The 19,969-nt window shown below is 42.6% G+C and overlaps 1 protein-coding gene across 1 annotated transcript in view; it reads left to right on the top strand.

Moving 5' to 3' along the window:
• LOC135330409 (ankyrin repeat and MYND domain-containing protein 1-like) overlaps positions 1–16,558 on the top strand; it is a 28,470-nt gene extending 11,912 nt beyond the window's left edge. The window contains exons 9-15 of the mRNA XM_064524047.1: positions 1,571–1,741; positions 2,442–2,549; positions 4,172–4,303; positions 5,153–5,266; positions 6,921–7,086; positions 7,925–7,991; positions 16,426–16,558. Coding sequence (XP_064380117.1) covers positions 1,571–1,741; positions 2,442–2,549; positions 4,172–4,303; positions 5,153–5,266; positions 6,921–7,086; positions 7,925–7,991; positions 16,426–16,558 — 891 coding nt within the window. The remainder of the gene's footprint in view (positions 1–1,570; positions 1,742–2,441; positions 2,550–4,171; positions 4,304–5,152; positions 5,267–6,920; positions 7,087–7,924; positions 7,992–16,425) is intronic.
• Positions 16,559–19,969: the final 3,411 nt, after the last annotated feature.

The raw sequence follows: 19,969 nt of genomic DNA on the forward strand, positions 1-19,969 counted from the left end.
CGATGCTGTTGGCCTGCTTTGCTGCAAAGGCACGTTACTGGTCATGTTCAGCTTGTCCACCAGGACCCCCAGGTCCTTTTCTGCAGAGCTACTTTCCAGTAGGTCAGCCCCCAGCATATACTGGTGCCTGGGGTTATTCCTTCCCAGGGGCAGGACTCTGCACTTCCCTTTGTTGAACTTCATGAGGTTCCCCTCTGCCCATCTGTCCAGTCTCTCGAGGTCCCTCTGAATGGCAGTGCAGCCCTCTGGTGTATCAGCCACTCCTCCCAGTTTGGGATCATCAGCAAACTTGCTGAGGGTGCACTCTATCCCTTCATCCAGGTCAATTAGTAAACAGTAGTAAACAACTTAACCAGTATTGTCCTTGTATTGACCCCTGTAGGTGCACCACTGGTGACTGGCCCTCGGCTGAACTTCATGCCACTGATCATAACCCTTTGAATCCGGTAGTTCAGCTAGTTTTCAGTCCTCACTGTCCATTTATGTAAGCCATACTTTAGGAGCTTGTCTATGCAGACGTTGTGGGAAAAAGTTTTGACAGCCTTACTGACATCAAGGTAAATGACATCCACTGCTCTCCCATCTTTCACCAAACTGGTCATCTCCTTGTAGAAGGCTATCAAGTTGTTCAGGCTCGATTTCCCCTTTGTAAATCCAAGCTGACGACTCCCATTCACTTTCTTTTCCTTAGTATTTTTGGAAATGGCTTCTCAGAGGATGTGCTTCATCACCTTCCCAGGGATTGAAATGAGGCTGACGTACTTGTAATTCTGCAGATCCTCCTTCTTGCCCTTCCCGAATATAGGAGTGACATTTGCTTTCTTCCAGTCCTCAGGAACCTCACCTGGTTGCCATGACATTTCAAAGATAATTGAGTGACCTTGCAATGACATTGATGGGCTCCCTGACATCCCATCAGGTCCTAGTCACTTGAAAAATGAGTTGGCTTGTGTAACAGGAAAGATAAGATTTGTCTTGTCATGACAGTGGCTAAGGTGAATGTCTGTTTGCAGTCCAGGGAGGTTTAGATAGCTTCTTCAGTTTGTATTGCAGTACTTTCTCCTTTAGTAGCAATCAGGATGACTTGGTACCTATTTGCAAACAGTATGCAGTTATAAAATGCCCAGATGCAGTGCAGGCTATATTACTTTCTGACATACCATTTTTTATTTTTTTATATTGGTCTGGTAAGCCTATATTCATGCACCTTAAATGAATGACATGTGAATGAACTTGAGTGAAGACCCTTTTTGCCTGATAGCTTGCTTCTTTCTTCCCACCCCTCACTGTATCATTTGGCCCAGTAAAAGTTATTAAATTCTGTCTGTAAAATTTTCCTTCCCTGGATTCCTCCAGTGGAATCAAATTTCTTAATGTGCAGTGCTGAAGATGATTTAGGCAGATGGAATCTGAATGTAAAGAAGGAAGTAGAAAAAGGGTGGCCATTGCTTTGGTGAGGCTGAACAAGTCTCGTCCATGATTGACATCCAGAGCAATGGGTGACCAAGCAGTTTATTTTCTTCTGTATGTCTCTGAGCTATGTTACAAATGTTCACATAATTTCACTTAGGTTCCTCTGCCTCAAACCAGAGAAACCCAGTTGTCCCGTGGTGTCACTGTGCACCTGAAGAATGAAACAGGACCACCAAAAGGGTACTTCTCCTCCTATTTTGGTCCTGTTCCAGAAGAAGGTGGAAGGAGTGCATTGCATATTGCATGCGAAAGAGAGGATAACTGTGAGGTAAGAGCATGGCATCCGAGGTTCTGCTCATAGAGAGTACTTATAAGCTAAACTCCCCAAATGACATATCTGGGGAATGAATACTTTTCATCCCTCTGTAAGGAGCTGATTGAATTCCCAGGATAAACTCCTTACCTTGTGAATTATTAGTGTTGTACTGATTAAAAACCCATTAGCACTTGAGAAAAAAATATTTCTTAAGTCTTTAGAATTCTGTTTAACACAGGAAATTCCTCTGCTTAAGTTTCCATTAGTGACTTGGCCATTAAGTTTTACTGTTCACGAGGCCAATTTGAAGCTGGACAGTCTGAGTTTTCTCATGTGCTAACCTTTGAGCATTTGGGTTTTTACCGTAGTAACATTCTTCTAGCAGATTTACGAGGTGTGCACTTGGAGGAAGGAGAGGTTTTTGAGAGAGGAGATGTACTTCTTCAGAGGCAAGCTTACGTATACCCTTTGGCAGCAGGGTTAATGAGATTTGGTAATCTGATGGAGAGGTTTATGCATAACACTACCATGCTTGGGGTTCTTAGCCATGAGAAAATGGAGGTATATTTTTGCTATAGGATCATAGCTTAGGTGAAAGGCTTGGACGTGTTTTATGCTGCTCATTTTGTTCATTATTGTTACATATATATTATATTTAAAAGTTCACATTATTATGATCTAATTCCACCTTTTTCTGCACCTGCCTACACAGCATGCCAGAGATGTTATCCGCCTCCTTTTAATGCATAAGGCAAATCCAAACACACTGTGGAGTGGCCATTCACCACTTTCCTTAGCAATCGCCAGTGGGAATGATTTGGTGAGCATCTTTGAGTTCCTCTTTACGCGTGTTGTACTCCTCCATTTGTCTCTGCCTTCTCTGATGACAGGCAGACTTGGGTAACTAGTTATGTTTGCCATAATTCATTCCCAGTGAAAGTACTAAATTTGCTTTTCTTTCAAACCTGTGGATGTTGCATGAGCTGAACTAGAGGAGCCCTGTAGTATGACAGTGATAGCTAGAAATATTTGGTAAGATTCAGAAGGGTATAGCATTCAGAGAAGAGTATCCATTTTTATGAATCACAAGAACATGCAGTTCTCTTACAGGCTACCTCCCCACTCAAATCATCCCAGCCAAATGTTAAAACACTTTGCTTCTGGATATAAGAAAAAAAATGTAGCTCTTTGAGGGTAAGGAGTATGCTTTTCTAGGAAAAGATCAGTGATCACACTTGGAAAGGATCTGGGCATTACGGGGCTCAGCACTCCACAGAGGAGGCTTACAGCTCACACAGTAGAGTGCAGTATGTGAAGTCAGCACCTACCTTCCCTGAGCAGGGAATGGCCTGCCTTCTGCTCAGACAAGGCCCTTAAGAGTGGGTCCACAGCAGCCAGCATGCTGCGAGAGAAAGTGTACCAGCAAAACAGGTAATGGTGACAAAGTGGTGTGTCTGCAGTGCTCTGCTCCTCTTGGAATACAGCTCCAGGCTCCTGGTTCATCTTCTTTGTGGAAAACAAGGGAGGAGAGTGAGGGGGTAAGAGTTGCACCCAGGCTGCCCACTAAGCTCAGCCGTTGTGCAGGCAACCAGCCAGCACAAGGCCAGGGGAAGAACAATTGGAAGGGAGCAAGCGTGACTGTGTAGCCTAGTGGTTCAGGTAATAAGCTGATAGGGGCAGGGTTTGGGTCTAATTTCTGTTTCTCGGGTTACTTTCTCCTGTGTAAAAGCACGCTAATAATTCAGTCAGGCATTGTCTTGGAAATGCAGATGTGAACAAAGCAAGGGGAAGCCACTTTCAGTGTTACTGATGAAATCAAAATTTTACCTCTTGTTCTGTCACTGCAAGTTTTATACTGTGTGTTAGGATTAATGGTAGATCATAATGGAAAAGATCTACTGTGTATTGTTACTTTCTAGCTATATTTATTTCAGTAGAAAGTTATCAGTCATCTGGATACAATATAATAGGGAGCTACAGGATGGACTGCGGAAGTAGATACAGTAGAAATGGATGCAGCCAAATACAGTAGAAAATAGATTCTGTATCAAATGTTTGAACCAGAACATTTTTCCTTATGTTATCTTTGTTTCTTTTAAAAGACAATTTAGGTATTTTTCTGGAAAAAGGAGTTTACTGCATCTTTGATTTGTTTGTACAGAAAAGATGAAATTTCAGGACTTCCCACGGAATGGAAAGTCCCATATCCAACACATTCTACTGCTTCTCCTGCCCCTCTCAGAGGCTAACATTCAATGGAGTGATGATCTAATAGACCATAAATGTTCAACCTCTCTAATCCTTATCTTTATGGTAAAACATAGGTGGTTTTAGTATATTTTATGAAACCTACCCTATAGCATCTTGGTCTGGCTGGGGTATCGCTTTTCTGCTGTGGAACTGTCAAAATGCATCTCCAGCAATTATCTGTTGCATTTGCAGGCAGTGGTCGAACTCCTCAAACATGGGGCTGATCCAAATCTGCCATTAAGCAGAGCAGTAAGAAGTGCCCTCTGTACAGCTGTCAGTACCACATATGAACAGAAGAGAACAAAAGCACAGAGGATTGCTTTGGTGAGAGAAATGTGGGGTTTTTTTTGTTGTTTTTAACTTCAGGAAAAGCAGTAATTTTTATCAGGTGTGTTGAGTTCCATTTCTCTTTAATGGGCAAGCTGATTTTTTTTTTTTTTTTTTTTTGCAGAACAATTCATTTGTGTCTCTTCCCAATGCTATTTGTTTGTCTCCTAAGGAATAGAGGTTTTGTAAGGAAATTCGTTTTCATGTTTGAGTGAAGGTGATGGCAACCTCCTTGTGTAGAAGAGGAAACACTGCATTTAAAGCAGATGGGGGTTTGCCCATGGCCCTGTCAGATCTGACTGTTACCTTGTTTGTAAACACAGCTGGCATCCACATGAAGAAAGATGCATTGCATTTGATTGTGCTATATAAAGTAGTTGATAAAGTGCACTTTCTCACCTATGATGAGCTCAATGGAAGCATTTGGCCTTGTGAAAACTGGACATTTTTCCCTCGTCCCATAAAGCACAGAGCTGACCTCATTGAGAATGGAGGGGAGGAAAACTGCAGTTGAGGAGCACTAGGAGAGGAGGTGATTTCTCCAGCCGGGTTCTGTTCTACCCCGCGTCACTAGTTGTCCGTGCTTCATCTGTTGCTGCAAGATTAGGTTGTGAGATATCCAGAAACAAATAGCAAATGCCTCCAAGGAGGTTTTATTTACAAAACACATGTAGATTTAACAGTCCATCAACGGCTCTCCAGTGGCAGAAGAAATGCACAATTTGGTACACAGAGTAGCCACACAAATCGAGGTTAAGCTCTGATATTCAGCCCTGTCTCTAACTGTGGCATGGACACAGTATAGTTAGAAAGCTGGATGTCAAATGTTTTGCTTTCTTTTTTCAGGTTGATAAGCTGCTTGAAGCTGGCGCGGATATCCTTGCACCAGTTACTCTTAGGGAAGGACAGCAAAAAGCAGTGGGAACAGCTGTCGACTATGCCTATTTTGAATATTTTCAGGTATGACTTCAGTTCCCATAACTGAAGATACCGTGTTCTTTGCATTCATCAGAACAAACAGCCTTTTGTGTCCTTAGGATTTGTCTAGGGCCTTCTTCAGAAGCTTTCACTGAAAATTTACTTTTCCCTTCATTTGTCTTGAGACTCATTTCATTTGCTGCCAAACTTATAACCACCCGAAGACTGAATACCTCTAGTAGTTTTGCCTGTGAAGGCAATCCTTGTTGTCACATTTTATAGTAAGATTCTGTTCATAATTGGTTTGTAAAGAGTTAGCTGTAATTCTACATCCAGCCATTAAAAACGGAAGTAACGTGCGTTTCCATGAGGCTACAATCAAAACAGGAAAAGCTGTTATGAGATATATATATGTATAGTAGATAATAAATTTAGGTATGTTATAAGCTATGATAATAAATTACTGATCAGTCAAACTTCAAAATAAAGGGTTAACCACTTATTAAAGTCATCCTTAATCATTATTTAACCCCTTATAAAAAGAATCTTCCTATGAAGTATAACTAAGAATTTTCTGCCCAGTTTTTTTTTTTGGGGGGGGGGCGGGGGATGTATTTGTTTAAAAAAAATTTTGAAATGGTCTGCGATGCTGTAACAGTTTCTAATTAGAAATGAATCTGCCTTTGGGTCATATAAGTAACTTTTTTTGGTAGCTTTATTGTGAATAAGAAAGTTTACATGACAAAGAATCTTTGTTTCTTAGCAGCGTCAGAGATTAAGTGGTTTGGTTCTTGAGAGAATCATTTGTTGAATAATGCAAAAAATAGATAGAGAATTACTTAATATATTAAACTAGGAAACTGCAGGGATGGGAAGGAAAGCCAAGTTATACTGCAGATTGCTTGCCTCTGGGACATAAACAGTAGATGTTCTGAAAAGAACAAAAGTAATGGTGAGTCTTGGGCACCTTGCAGTAGAGCAGCCACATTCAAGCTACTTGAGAAAGTGCAACATGGTACCTCCATTCCTAAGGTGGGGTACAGCTCATTGCTACTACAGTCCTGTGACTGTGGGATCCATCACTGCATCTCACTGGCAGAGCAGCCTACTTGGAGCTAATGTGGTTTTCTGCATCCCGCTGCAGTGTTCCGTGTAGATAGTAAAATTGTTATTCTTTGGCTTGCAATCGCAACTGATCCTCAAATAGGAAATGCAATTTAAACAATTAGCAGTTGTAATCACTGGCCAGCCTTGGTCAGCATACTCCAGGTATCTTACTTCTTTCCTGTCTTGCTCTGGTCTGCCTTAGGCTTTTGCATCTTGGGTTTAATATGCTCCTTGCTGGCACTAATAGGGAGCAGTGTGGGAAACAGAGAAACTTAATAGTGGCCAAACAGTGCCCTCTAGCAGTCTTTCCATTTTCAGGAAGCTTTCCTGTGTTGCCAGAAGTGCTGGGAGAGGAGGAGAGCCCTGCAAAATGACGGCAGCTTCTCCCTTGAAGAAAAATTGTTTTAGTTAACTTGTTGAGCACTCACTGAACAGATAATCGGAACAACTAGACTGTTTAATATGGACATCTCCTGTGCCAGGATTAAGCAGGGATGATACTGTGCTTTTAGACTGGTTTGACTTGAAACACTTACTTGTTAGATTTGTTCTCCCATACATTAGCGTATTAACTCCTGGTGTGTTGCAGGATAGGAGAATTGCTCACACACCATACCATGTACTGACAGCATCTGAGCGGGAGATTTTTCAAAAACGCCAATCACTGATGGAACACATTACTGGGAAGCTCCGTGAGCGTGTCATCCTGAAAGAGAAAGAATGGAATCAGGAAGAGCTGCGAAGATCCAAGAAATGTTAGTTCAAGCTTAAGGGTGGCACTGCCTGGTGTGGAGAGGAAATTTACTGTTATTAGTTCCAGTATTGTTGTCTGAAAGGATAGCTCTTTCTCAAAACCAGTCCTACATAAGCAGTGAGGAGATGTAGGGGTTCTACAAACGTTAAAGAGAATGAACAAGTCACTGTGAAGGAAATTTTGAATATAGGCTTAGTGCCTATGCACTGCTTCCTCGTGAATTCCTATACAAGATCTGTTACCACGTGTTATGGAGTAATTGAGTGAGCTTGTTCCTCTTTCACAGATGGACCTTTGAATTGCTTTGTATTTGGTGCAGGTAGCAGTGTGCATTCAATGGTGACTGTGGACAGCTAGCATATGTCCATTCCCCGTGGTAACTTGCTCCCAGGTCCTTTCCTGGGATTCCCACTGTATTAATGCTCTTCTACTCCTAGAGTGGTGACAATAAATATGTAAATTAAGGTCATTTGAATGACTTCCTGAGTAGTGCTCAAATACGTGGTGAAGCCAGGCTTAGACTCTAGATCTCCCAATACCACTATAATCTGAAAAATGTTTCATATATTCACTGTGAAAAATATCCAAATGAGGAGTAGAAGGCAATGTTACCTAGAACTATTATGTCTCACATTTTTCATAATCTTACTTTCAAGAAGGATGTTGTTTTAGTGTGTCTGATACACATCATCATATTGATTATGTTTGCCCAGTTGATCAACAACTGTCCTGTGGCTAAGCAGAGTTTTAAGGAAAGGTGTCTTGTGACTAGTATTCTAATTCTCAGATCCTAAGTAGGAATGCTGATTTTTTTTCCCCCCTTCTTTATGTTGGTGTAGTGGATTCAAATATTCGTACATCTGCTTCAAAGAAGAAATCGGGGAGCCATCATGCGAAAGAAGTGAGGTAGGTGGAAGACACTGCATGCAAGTGTTGACTGTTCTTAGCCAAAAATATTATGTCCTGTTTTTTCCTCACCAGGCTTAATGTCACCCTACCATGTTTTTTCTTTTCTAATTGTTTCCTCTTTAGTGTGTCCAGTCTTGTCAGCTACAGACAGCTTCTTCCTCTGTTCTGATCACATCATTCCTTTTCAGCTTCAGACTCTGCCAGGAGAGTCTGCATAATATTCAGTCTTCTCGTGATAAGCAGTGTGGCCTGGTATCTTAAGCTAATTCATGACATCAGTGGCTTAGGGTAGCTTACAAATACTAAGAAATGGACACAGACAAGTTTTGTGGCTTGCATTTCTGGTCTCTAAATCAGGAAAGACTTCTAGAGTTTGAACATTAGTCTTGGAATTGTAGCATTCTCAGCGGTTTGAGTTACGGAGGAAATAGTTGGCTCAAGGATACTGTACTCTGTCATCAGTTTCTTCTGAGCAAGGCACTCTCATCATCCTGAACTTTGTCTCAGTATTTGAATCAAGTGAGAATTTGAATCATGGTCAGGAACTGAGGCACTTTTCGCGGGCATAAGTTGTGAGGTAGTATTTCTGCTGAACCAAAATGGATCAACAGTAGCATAAGATGCAGAAATAGCCGGAAGAATGTAAACCAAGAACTAAAATGAAATCTGGAAGGTTAAAGCAGCACACAAACGTTTTACAAATAGATGTTAGGGATGACTTGCAGGCAGAGATGAGATCTCAGTGAAAATTGCTAGCCATTTCCTTTGCCAGAATTGTGCAAGTTTTGTTTTCTCAATTAGTTTCAACAGCTGCCTGTCTGGTCACTATAGCCCAAGAATGGGAATTTCCCATAAACTTCCAAGTGCAAGACTTGTATCATGTTCTCAACATACAGCCCTAGGCAAATATGCAAGGTTATGATTTGTAATTGGACAGGCCTTTAAATTTACAGCCAAAGGAGACAGCAACTGGTAGACAACTTATTATTTCAGGGATCCTGCCACTCTCTCCTGAAACTCTTTCCCTGCAAAGGCCTGATTCTACCCAAGCTCCTTGTTTGCCACCCTCTGTTCTTGGCTCCATGGAAGGATGGGAACAATTTACCAGCTTATCTGTACAGTAACTGGAGTTCCTTGATATCATTGTTCCTATTTAGCTGTGGCTTATCCTCTGCTGACTACCACTGTGCCCACACTGTAGCTATCCTCTCATAGAACATTTGTTACTCTCAGGGAACTGATCCTTGGTCTTTTTCTCTTCTGGGGACTCTGCAGAAAAGTTGCTGCAGTTTCCAATTCAAGTTGGATGAATTGTTTTTGTAAAGACCTCTGTTGGACTGTGGCTGTGCTTTGACTGGATACTGACAGGAGTTGTCTGGGTCATTGCCTGCTACCTCCCTTAGCAAGGCATTTAATGGAATCCATGTCACATGACTAGAATGCTACAAAATCTGATTTGGTGTTAAGTGTAATGCATCCAGTGTTGCCTCTGATGCCTCTTAGCTCTTTAAAATTATACTAACACATGAATGAATCTATTGCATGAAATCACCTTTGGCTTTATGTTGTGGTCAAATTTCATAAGTGCAGAACAATTTGGCTCAGACCACATTAGGGAAATCGGTGCTGTAAGGGATTCTTAAATGCTCTGAAAAGGATATAGGTACATAGGCCAATTTGCACTTAGTAACATTCTACTTCCCAGTCCCACTGAAAATCTTTGCCTAAGCACTCTTTGCTGCTTCTTCCAGCTTTGCTGTGTTGCAGGGACCTGGCTGTAGCCCTGTTTGCCTCTGCAATATTCCAGTAGGTTCTGTCAGTTTTTTTAAGTCTGCCTGCTTGGCTTTATTTCTGGCCGCATATTGTCTGCCCTGCCTGCCAGTTTGAAAGTGAATACCTCCAGACTCGGTTGTTACGAGCAAACTGAAGCACACCATGCACTAGGATGCAGATGTTGATTTGGTAAAGGCTTGGGAGTGTTCCTCACTAGGACGTTTGACTTTTCTAGGGGCTGGTGTGCAGCCCGGTCCCCAAATACTCCTAGGATAAGCTGCAGGGTCTCCTGTTTCTTTATCCGTGAATATTACGACATTTATATTTCTATATTGTGAGCCATTTTGATATAATTTTACTGTGATGAACAAACGTTGTCAGACTAAGAAAAAACTTCAAACAAACAATATTGTGCTTTTTTTTTATAACTGCCTTTGTTCTAGGACGCCGTTTTTTAAATACTGCTATCAGTGCGGACGTTCTGTTGGTGTTCAGCTGACATCTTGCATTCATTGCCATGAAATCTTCACTTGCAGTGAAGCTTGCAGAAGGAAATCCTGGAAGGAGCGGCATAGGCATGAGTGTTCGGGATTGCTGGGTAGGTCTGACAGTCACTAGTATGTGTGTACAGTTGTTTGTGCATGTTTTACTGAGCTGGAATGTCTTCCTTGTAATGGCTCAGTAAAATGTGTTTTGGTTACAATTTAAACAAAAAAAATTCAGTTATTCCCTTGAATAGCTGTGTCTGTAAAACCATCAGCTTTAAGAGAGCTACTAATGTGTCATTACAGTCAGTTTCAAGAGAGAAGAATCTTTCAGGTGAGCACAGAACAAAAGGAAGATGCTCCTGAAGACTAATGTTCATTACTGAAATCATAAATATACAACTTTCCAAGCTGAAGAACCTCAATACATCTAACAAGCTAGGAGGAACGGGGCTTTCAGTACAAACTTTACCTCTATCTGCATATTAGAATAGAAATCTATGAGATTTCTGACCTTTGTGCATTGAATCATTGATACCACCCTACTGTGGTTCAGGTAAACTGCAGCATTTGTCATTGACAAAAAAAAGGACATTATACACGTTATACACATGCACACACTACACAGCAGTAGAAGACTGGCATAGTGGATTTATACAAGAAATTAAAGTGCTGTCACCATATGAGATGCTCGCATATGAGCCACAATGAGGAATCTGAAATGTGAAGATAAATAAGGAACTGCTGCCATTCTGAGGCTGATCTGTCTTTTAGTGGCTGTCCAGCCACTAAAAAGTCGGTCCAGGATGGGTCTTTTAAATCTGGGTACTTGTAAAACCTGTGAAGGGAGTGAGGCCTGTCCAACTGGAGATGATTTATATGAAGCATACATGCTTATCAGTATGGGTTCTAAACATCTTCTAGCGGTTTTCCCAAGATAAGATATCAGTGGTGTACTTCCCAGATTATATGGGAATAAATGAAACTGTTCTTAATAACGGGAGATTTCCCTTGCACCTTAATCAAGTGCTTTTTCTTCTTCCTGTTCCTTTCATAAAGTTTTGTTACACTCCTGCATATAATTAAAGCTTTTGAGTTTCACTCTTTTCTGGAAGCTACCTTTCACCCACTTACACACTTCTGCTTTTACAGCATTTGATGTATGAGAACTGCAACACGTGTATACAGAACACTCTGTTTTTACTACTATTTTTTCATATGTTTGGGATGGAAATGGGAACAGACTTAGAAAGGGAAGTCCTGAAGACTGTGAATCGGAACCACTAGAAAACAATAAAAATGATCTGGGGGAATGGTAGAGGCTTCTGGAAAAACGGCACGGTGCATGCCACAGAAGGGTAACCAACCAGCTTGAGTTCGGTCAGACTCTGTCTTTAAGCACACAGTGTGTTGCTGACTGTCCTGCACCCTGACAGGCATGCTGACTTCTCTAAGCAACCATCATGGGCCAGTCAAAGCAGGACACTGGAATGGAGACAAAGTAGCAGCTACTCCACTCAGCTTAATTTTTGCATCATCCTCAAAGTGATAGAGAAGAATAATGAAGTGATAATAAAAAAACATGTTCGGAGCAGAATGTGCCTTGATAGATGCTGCAGAAGCAGCAAATAAAGCTGAAGGGCACAGGTCGGATCTGATAAATTATAGCCCAACCCACAAACAGCAGAGATTTTACCACTTTAATGGCAATATATTGCTTATTTATGTTAAAAGATTTGACTTGAGAAAAGATTAGGAATTTTCCTAAAATATGAAAGGATCAGATATCTGATAAAACTCCTAGACCAATGAGGCATTTGAGCTTGTTTGACTAATGAAATCAATATATACATACCTTCCAGTGAAAATGTCTTTGCTCACAAGGTGTTCCTTAGTCAAATTGTTTTCAATGGTTAATCCATTCTGGAACTACTGACAGATGAAAGAATCCTTGATGTGTGTATTTCAAGTCATGCTATTTATTTTCTTGAAACCAAAATGAAAGACTGAGCTTCTAAAGATAGAGCCTGGCAGAAGCACTTACTGCTTAAATGGCATTGTCCTTCCCTTTTGCTTTTGAACATCTGAGCAACTCAGTAGTTAGAGCTTGGGTGAGTGAGGTGTTGAGTCTTCACTGCTGAATTGTGACTGTTAACAGCTGCCATCCATATCTTCCTCTTCAAAACTCTTCCTGTTTTCTGGAGTTCTAGTTCCTCACTTTTGTTTACATGAACAAAAAAAAAAAAAAAAAAAAAGAAAAAGAAAAAAGAAAAAAGAAAACTGACATTGAAGAAAATGATTATTTAAAATTAATGGAAAGCTTTTGTTCTTAAAAAATGTTATGATGGACTGTTTGAACTGTTTTGTTGGAGCAGCTTCTCTTGGACACCATCTCCAAGCATATGAACCCTGCCAGACCATCTGGTGACCAGTTATGCAAAACAGGGGCGTCCTTGGCTGCAAGGGATGCACCAAAATAACACAGTTAAAAGTTCACTGGCTAATGATAACTATACAGCCCATGTGCACATTCTTGCTACAGATGGAAGGCAATGGTGGAGAATACGTGGGAAGAGAAGGAAATAATGGGAAATAGAGAATGATAGGGAATATACTGGGAATAGATGGGAATGATGGGGGAAATTAGGGAGTAGAAATGATGGGGAACAGATGGAATAATAGGAAATTGCAGGGAATAGATGCAGAATAGAAGGGGGTATAGTAAGGAATAGCTAGGAATAGAAAGAAATTATGAGGAATAGTTCTGAATAGATGGGAATGACGGGGAGTAGAAGAGAATGATACACAATGCAGGGACTAGAAAGAAATTGAACACCTAAGGGAGCAGAAAGACAGAAAAGCATACAGAAAGGCGATAGAAGGAATGGAAGGAGATAGAAAGGACAGGCCCAGTTTAGACATGTTGTATCTGTGAAGTGCGAATGGTCATTATCATATCACAGAGTAACAGATTGATAGTTTTGGCCTTCTGTCAGCCTGGGGACACTTGAAATGGTGACCTAGATGCTACACACTGGAACCATCTCTGTCAGCAGACTTAATATGTTTTTGAAAGTATTTTGAAGGAGATGTAGAAAAACAGTCCTGAATATACTGTGAAGTATAGCAGCTACACACTACACACTGGTTTGGTAGATAGACTTTAGTGGTGGATAGACCACTTCCAGTCCATCAGTTAAAAAAGACTTTTCCAGAGAGCAGGGACTGCAAGAACTTGCTAGTGTACTCTTTACCTCTACTTTTCCCATCAAAAATAACATCCAGAAGATCCTTCCAACACTGTTTAAATGCCCTATAATGTTTTGGTTGTGGGTTTTTTCCTAAGTGTCAAAGCTCAGAAAGCTGGTCAAGTCATTCCAGCTAAACAGTGCTAACAACAGAGCCCTGAAATGCTGTCAGGCTCCTTTGTTGAAGAAAAAATGATCAAACAAACCTGAAAACCCACAGAATAGTTTATAAAGATCAGATTCTTATTTTTACTCTTTTAATATATAAGTATTAAATCTTTGTAAATTTCTGACCTGTATAAAGTATTCTCCAACTACTGGGGTTTTTTGGTAAATATGTTAAGTAATTCCCCCGCCTCTTCAGCAGCTTTCTCACACTAATGCATGTATTTCTGTAGAAGTGTATAATCCCTTTTAATTGTTCATAATATCTTGTCTACTGTGTATTCCACAGTGTCTTTCCATATTGTTTTATTGCTGCTCAAGATGATCTAGTATCTAAATCTATGGCCAAGACAGTCTGAGCTTGAGGGAAGGTCAATTAATATGTTTCATTTGGTGTGGGGATGACAGATTAGATTTCTGATCTGTTATCTGTCCAAAAGCTGTGTTAAGTTTCTGCAATGATTACAGCTGGCAGAATACTCAAGCTTATTTAGACTAGGGATTTATATCATGACTAGTAAAGGCACATGGTTATTCCTGTATTAACCAAATGTTTACTTGATTAAAAAAAAAATCTGTGTGGAGGGCCTTTAATAGAGGTCCAGTTTCTTGGGAACTTCCACTGCAGCTCCTGTAAAGCTGTTGGAGATAAATGGAGTGAGAAACAACTGTTTCTAGAGCTGCTTCTAAACAAAAACAGAGCTCTAAAAGCTCTTTTTTTAATTAACCCCAAGGTATGTATTATATAAGTACCATCAGAAGGTTATCCAGATAATCTGTGAAACATTTTTTTAAACTGCTGAATCTGTTCTTGGCATCTTTTATGCCCTGTATCTATTCAGAAGGCATAGCAGTAAATTTAAGAGGCCTTACTGTCTCTCTTCAGTCTTCTCACTGCTCCTCCTTAGTTCCTGGTTTTTGGCAGTTCTGGGTGACACCCTTTCAAGCACAGTTGTGTCGTCCTCTTGAAGCTGTGCATATGCCTGTTGTGTTGCATTCAGTGGAGCAGTACAGAAGCTCTGTGACCGAACCGTCAGGGCACTGTTATGTAATGTACAATTTAAGTCCGTTTTTCAGCATAAAGTCAGCAGTACAGCTAGGAAACATTTTTCAGAATTCGTGGAACAAGTGTGAGTGTGTTCATGTACCAAGATTTTTTCTTGGTAATAAACTTTTCTTTTTAACCAGTGTCTTCCTTCTTTTTTAATTTTAAGGTGCCAGGGATTTTTAGGGGAGGTGTGGGGGTTGTTTTATTTCTTTTTCCTCTCCCATGGTTGTCTTTCATCGAAGATGACCTGAAATTCCCCAACTCAGATCAGTTTGAGCAGTTCAGTCTGTTACTCTGAGAACCTCTGAACTTCCCCTCACCCCACCTTTTCAGGACCTTTCCTTTTCAGTTCCTTTCTCTTTTCTCTTTACTTTTTCTCCCTCTTCCTCTTCCTTTTGACTTGATGGCAGTGTAATTAGCATTTATTTTGTGCCCTAGGAGAAAAACTCTCAATGGTTAATTGAGTCCTGAAGTAACTAATAGTCAGCTTTAACCACAGTATTAAGACACTCTTAAATGTATTTACAAGAAGAAACAAGTATCCCTTACACTCCTGTATGTGGTCATTGTTGTCTAGGAAGTTATAGGTAGGTAAGTAGGTAGCCACTGCTGTCCAAGATAGAGTTGGTCTGTCTGTTGACATCACACTTGATAAACTGAGCCACAATAGGAACATTTTAAGTCTTGTACCTATATCTAGTTTATTGTTCCTAGGAAAACAAAGGTCACCTACACAAATATGGTGGTTTATTTTGCAGAGAAGAGTAGAGGTCAAGCACCTCTGGATGCAAGCAGTGCGGCATGCAAAAAGGATGCCATTGGCAAAAAGGGGGAAAAAAGAAGAGAAAGATGAAAGGCGAAAGAGAAGAAAAAGTAAAGTTAGGAAGGGTGGAAGACAGCATCACAGGAAGGATGACTAACTTGTTTCAAGTCACACCTACTATTGTATGGGCAACATTTTTATAGGATTGTATACATTCTGCCTTGTACTCCACTTCTAGTGAGGTTAAAAATGACCTAATCTGACAAGTTTTGAGAAACTAAAGCCAAAGTCTTTCCAAGATGCTACATATGAGCTAAAGGACAGGTAATTCTACTAGATTCATTGAAACCAACCTGGGAATGGGGGGTACATACAAGTTAGGTATTAAGTAGATATATTTACTATTAAAAATGTATCAAACTCCCCATTGGTTTTACTGGTCTAATGCAATGTATATTTATTTTTAAACCAGTATGGCCCATAATTGAACTTCATTACATATATTCCCTCCCGTGGGGGACGGAGGGCCCATCTGCAAAACAGACTTGCTGTCTAGGGAGGTTCGCTGCTTGCTGGGGGCTCAGATCTGGGATGCTGTAGAGAGGTTGCTGAGGCTTGTCCAGTCCTTGGACTATTACCCCTTTCTGCTCATTCACATGCAAACTGATGATCCTATCAGGAGTCTTTGAATGTACCAAGAGTGACTACATGGCTCTGGGGGGGGGAGGAGTGAGGTCATGGGGGGCTAGGTGGTTTTCTCCTTGATACTACTAGTGAAGGGAAGAGGCTTAAGGAAGAGTGGATGGATCCTGACATTCAGCACCTGGTTATGCAGCTGTGTTGATGACAGGGATTTGGCTTTGAAACCACAGGACCCTTTTTGAGAATTGAGGACTGATAAGACGAGATGGAATCCACCTGCAAAGATGTTTTTCATTTTTGCCAACAGACTGACCAACCTGGTGAGAAAACTAGGAAAGATGGGGGAGGGAGATGACAACCCACAGTCAAGTGGGAAAGTGCTGGACTGGGTTGGCAAGCAAAAGCTGCAGGGTGGTGTAGATGAGAATCCTCAAAATTAACAGAACAGGGCAGAATGAGGTTCACCCCAAGTGCACACACATAAGTAAGAAAGTACAAAAAGGACAGCATTGCGGGGGAAGCTCTTATCCTTTTCCTGGGAAGTAGGTTGAACTGAGTGCCTCTCAGAAGGAACTTTACACTAATGCATGCAGCATAAGGAACAAACAGGAGGAATTAGGTGTGCATGCAGTTACAGGGCTATGTTCTCATTGGGATCATCAGGACGTGGTGGGATAGCTCATACAACTAGAGCGCTACAATGGATGAATACAGGCTGTTTAGGAAGGACAGGCTGGGAAAGTGAGGGGAGGGAGTTGCCCTCTATGTGAGACGACAACTGGAATGCATGAAGCCCTGCCTACAGAAGGGAGATGAGCCAGCTGAGAGCTTATGGGTCAGGATTAATGGGCAGACCAATATAGGCAATGTTGTTGTGAGTGTCTGCTACAGACCACCTGATCAGGAAGAAGCAGAGAGAAGGCAAAGATACTGAATGTATTTCTTGCTTCAGTCTTCACTGCTAAGACCAGCCCTGAGGAATCCCAGACCCTGGAGACAAGGGAGAAAGTCTGGAGAAAGGAAGACTTGGTTAAGGAGGCTCAGGTTAGAGATCATTTAACCAAACTTGACATCCACAGGTCCATGGGCCTTGATGGGATTCACCCATGAGTGCTGAGGGAGCTGGCCAATGTCATTGCAAGGCCACTCTCAACCATCTTTGAAAGGACATGGAGAGCAAGAGAGGTACCTGAGGACTGGAAGAAAGCAAATGTCACTCCAGTCTTCAAAAAGGGCAAGAAGGAGGGCCCAGGGACCCAACACGATCCCTGGGAAGGTGATGGAGCAGCTCATTGTGGATACCATCTCCAAGCATATGAAGGACAAGAAGGTGATTGGGAGATGTCAGCACAAGGGGATGCCAGTTCACAAGGGGAAAGCATGCTTAGCCAATCTGATGGCCTTCTGTGATGGAATGACTGGCTGGGGAGATGAGGGCAGAGCAGGGGATGTCGTCTCCCTTGACTTCAGGAAGGCTTTGGATACTGTCTCTCGTAACATCCTCTAGGCAAGCTGATGCAGTAGGGGTGAGATGAGCACAGTGAGGTGGACTGAAAGCTGGCTGAAAGGCAGAGCTCAGAGGGTTGTGATGAGTGTCGCAAAGTCTAGCTGGAGCCCTGTAGCTAGTGGTGTTCCCCCAGGGGTCAATACTGGCTCCAATCCTGTTCAACTTAGTCATCAGAGACCTGGATGAAGGGACAGAGGGCACCCTCAGCAAGTTTGCTGATGATGGAGAGGAGAGGATGATACACCAGAGGGCTGCGCTGCCATTCAGAGGGACCTCGAGAGGCTGGACAGATGGGCAGAGGGGAACCTCATGACGTTCAACAAAGGGAAATGCAGAGTCCTGCCCCTGGGGAGGAATAACCCCAGGCACCAGTAGAGGCTGGGGCCTGATGTGCTGCAAAGCAGCTCTGCAGAGAAGGACCTGGCAGTTCCTGGTGGACAGCAAGTGGAACAAGAGCCAGCAGTGTGCCTTTGCAGAAAAAGAGGCCAACAGCATCATGGTCTGCATTAGGAAGAGCATTGCCTGCAGGTGGAGGGAGGTAACCCTCCCCCTCTACTCAGTGCTGGTGAGGCTGCATCTGGAGTACCGTATCCAGTTCTGGGCTCTCCAATATGAGACATGGAGCTACGGGAGCAAGCGCAACGAAGGGCTACTAAGATGGTGAAGGGACTAGAGCGTGTCTTATAGGAAGAAAGGCTGAGAGAGCTGTGCCTGTTGAGCCTGGAGAAGAGAAGACAGAGGGGGAATCTTATGAATGTGTTTAAATATCTGAAGGGAGGGTGTCAGGAGGGTGGGACCAGACTCTTTTCAGTGGTGTCCAGTGATAGGACAAGAGTCAACAGGCACAAATGGAAACACAGGAAGTTCCGTCAGGACATAAGGAGAAACTTCTTTCCTGTGAGGGTGACTGAGCACTGGAACAGGTAGCCCAGAAAGGCTGTGAATTCCCCATCCTTGGAGATGTTCAAAAGCTGTGTGGACAGGGTCCTGGGTAACGTGCTGTAGGTGACCCTGCTTGAGCGGGCGAGGGGGGGGTGTTGGACTAGATGATCTCCAGAGGTGCCTTCCAACCTCTATCATTCTGTGATTCTGTGGAGCAGATGAAGCCTTCTTCAGAAAACTGGAAGAAGCCTCATGTTCACCGGCCCTGGTCCTCATGGGGGACTTTAACTACCCTGATATCTGCCGCAGGAACAACACAGCAGGGCACAAGCAAGCCAAGAGGTTCCTGGAGTGCATCAGTGACAACTTCCTGACTCAGGTGATTGAGGAGCCAGCGAGGAGAGGCAGTCTGCTAGACCTTGTACTTACAAACAAGGCAGGACTGGTCAGAGATGTGGAAGCTGTGGGCAGCCTTGGCAACAGCAACCACAGGATGATGGAGTTCAGGATCCTGCAAGGAAGGAGCAAGGCAAAAAGCAGGATCACAACCCTGGGCTTCAGGAGTGCAGACTCTGGCCTGTTCAGGGCCCTGCTTGGAAGAAACCCATGGGATGCAGCCCTGGAGAGAAGAGGAGTCCAGAAGTCCAGTACATGCTGGGGGCCAACCTGCTGAAGAGCAACTTTGCAGAAAATGACTTGAGGGTCCTGGTGGACAACAAGCTGAACATGACCAGCAATGTGCCTTTGCAGCAAAGCAGGCCAACAGCATCGTGGGCAGCATTAGAAAGAGCGTTGCCAGCAGGTCAATGGAGGTGATCCTTCCCCTCTATTCAGCACAGGTCAGACCACATCTGAAGTGCTGTGTCCAGTTCTGGGCTCCACAGTACAAGACAGACATGGAGCTACTGGAGCAAGCCCAGCGAAGGACCACAAAGAGGATTAAGGAACTGGAGCATCTCTCGTGCAAGGAGAGGCTGAGAGATCTGGGATTGTTTAGCTCTGAGAAGGCCCAGGGGGATCTTATCAATGTGTATAAATACCTGATGGGAGGGAGTAAACAAGCTGGAGCCTCACTCTTCTCCGTGGCACCCAGTGGCAGGACAAGAAGCAATGGGCAGGAATTGAAAGACAGGAAATTCCACTTGAACATAATAAAAATCTTTTTTTCCTGTGAGGGTGATCAAACATGGGAAGAGGTTGCCCAGAGAGGCCATGGAGTCTCCATTCCTGGAGATATTCAAAGCCCAACTGGACAAGGTCCTGAGCTCTCGCTGACCCTGCTTTGAGTCAGGGGGATGGACTACAGACTCCTAGAGGGTCCTTCCAACCTCAACAATTCTGTGATTCTGTGGTTATATGATTACCACAACCAGCTCCACAGAAACCTTGCATGCAAAAGCAAAACAGAGAGGAGCGTTAAAGCTCTTCTTGGGGGGAGGGTGGGGAACGGAGATTTGGAGTT

The sequence above is a fragment of the Dromaius novaehollandiae genome, chromosome 20 (assembly GCF_036370855.1).
Source record: "Dromaius novaehollandiae isolate bDroNov1 chromosome 20, bDroNov1.hap1, whole genome shotgun sequence".
Taxonomy (NCBI): domain Eukaryota; kingdom Metazoa; phylum Chordata; class Aves; order Casuariiformes; family Dromaiidae; genus Dromaius; species Dromaius novaehollandiae.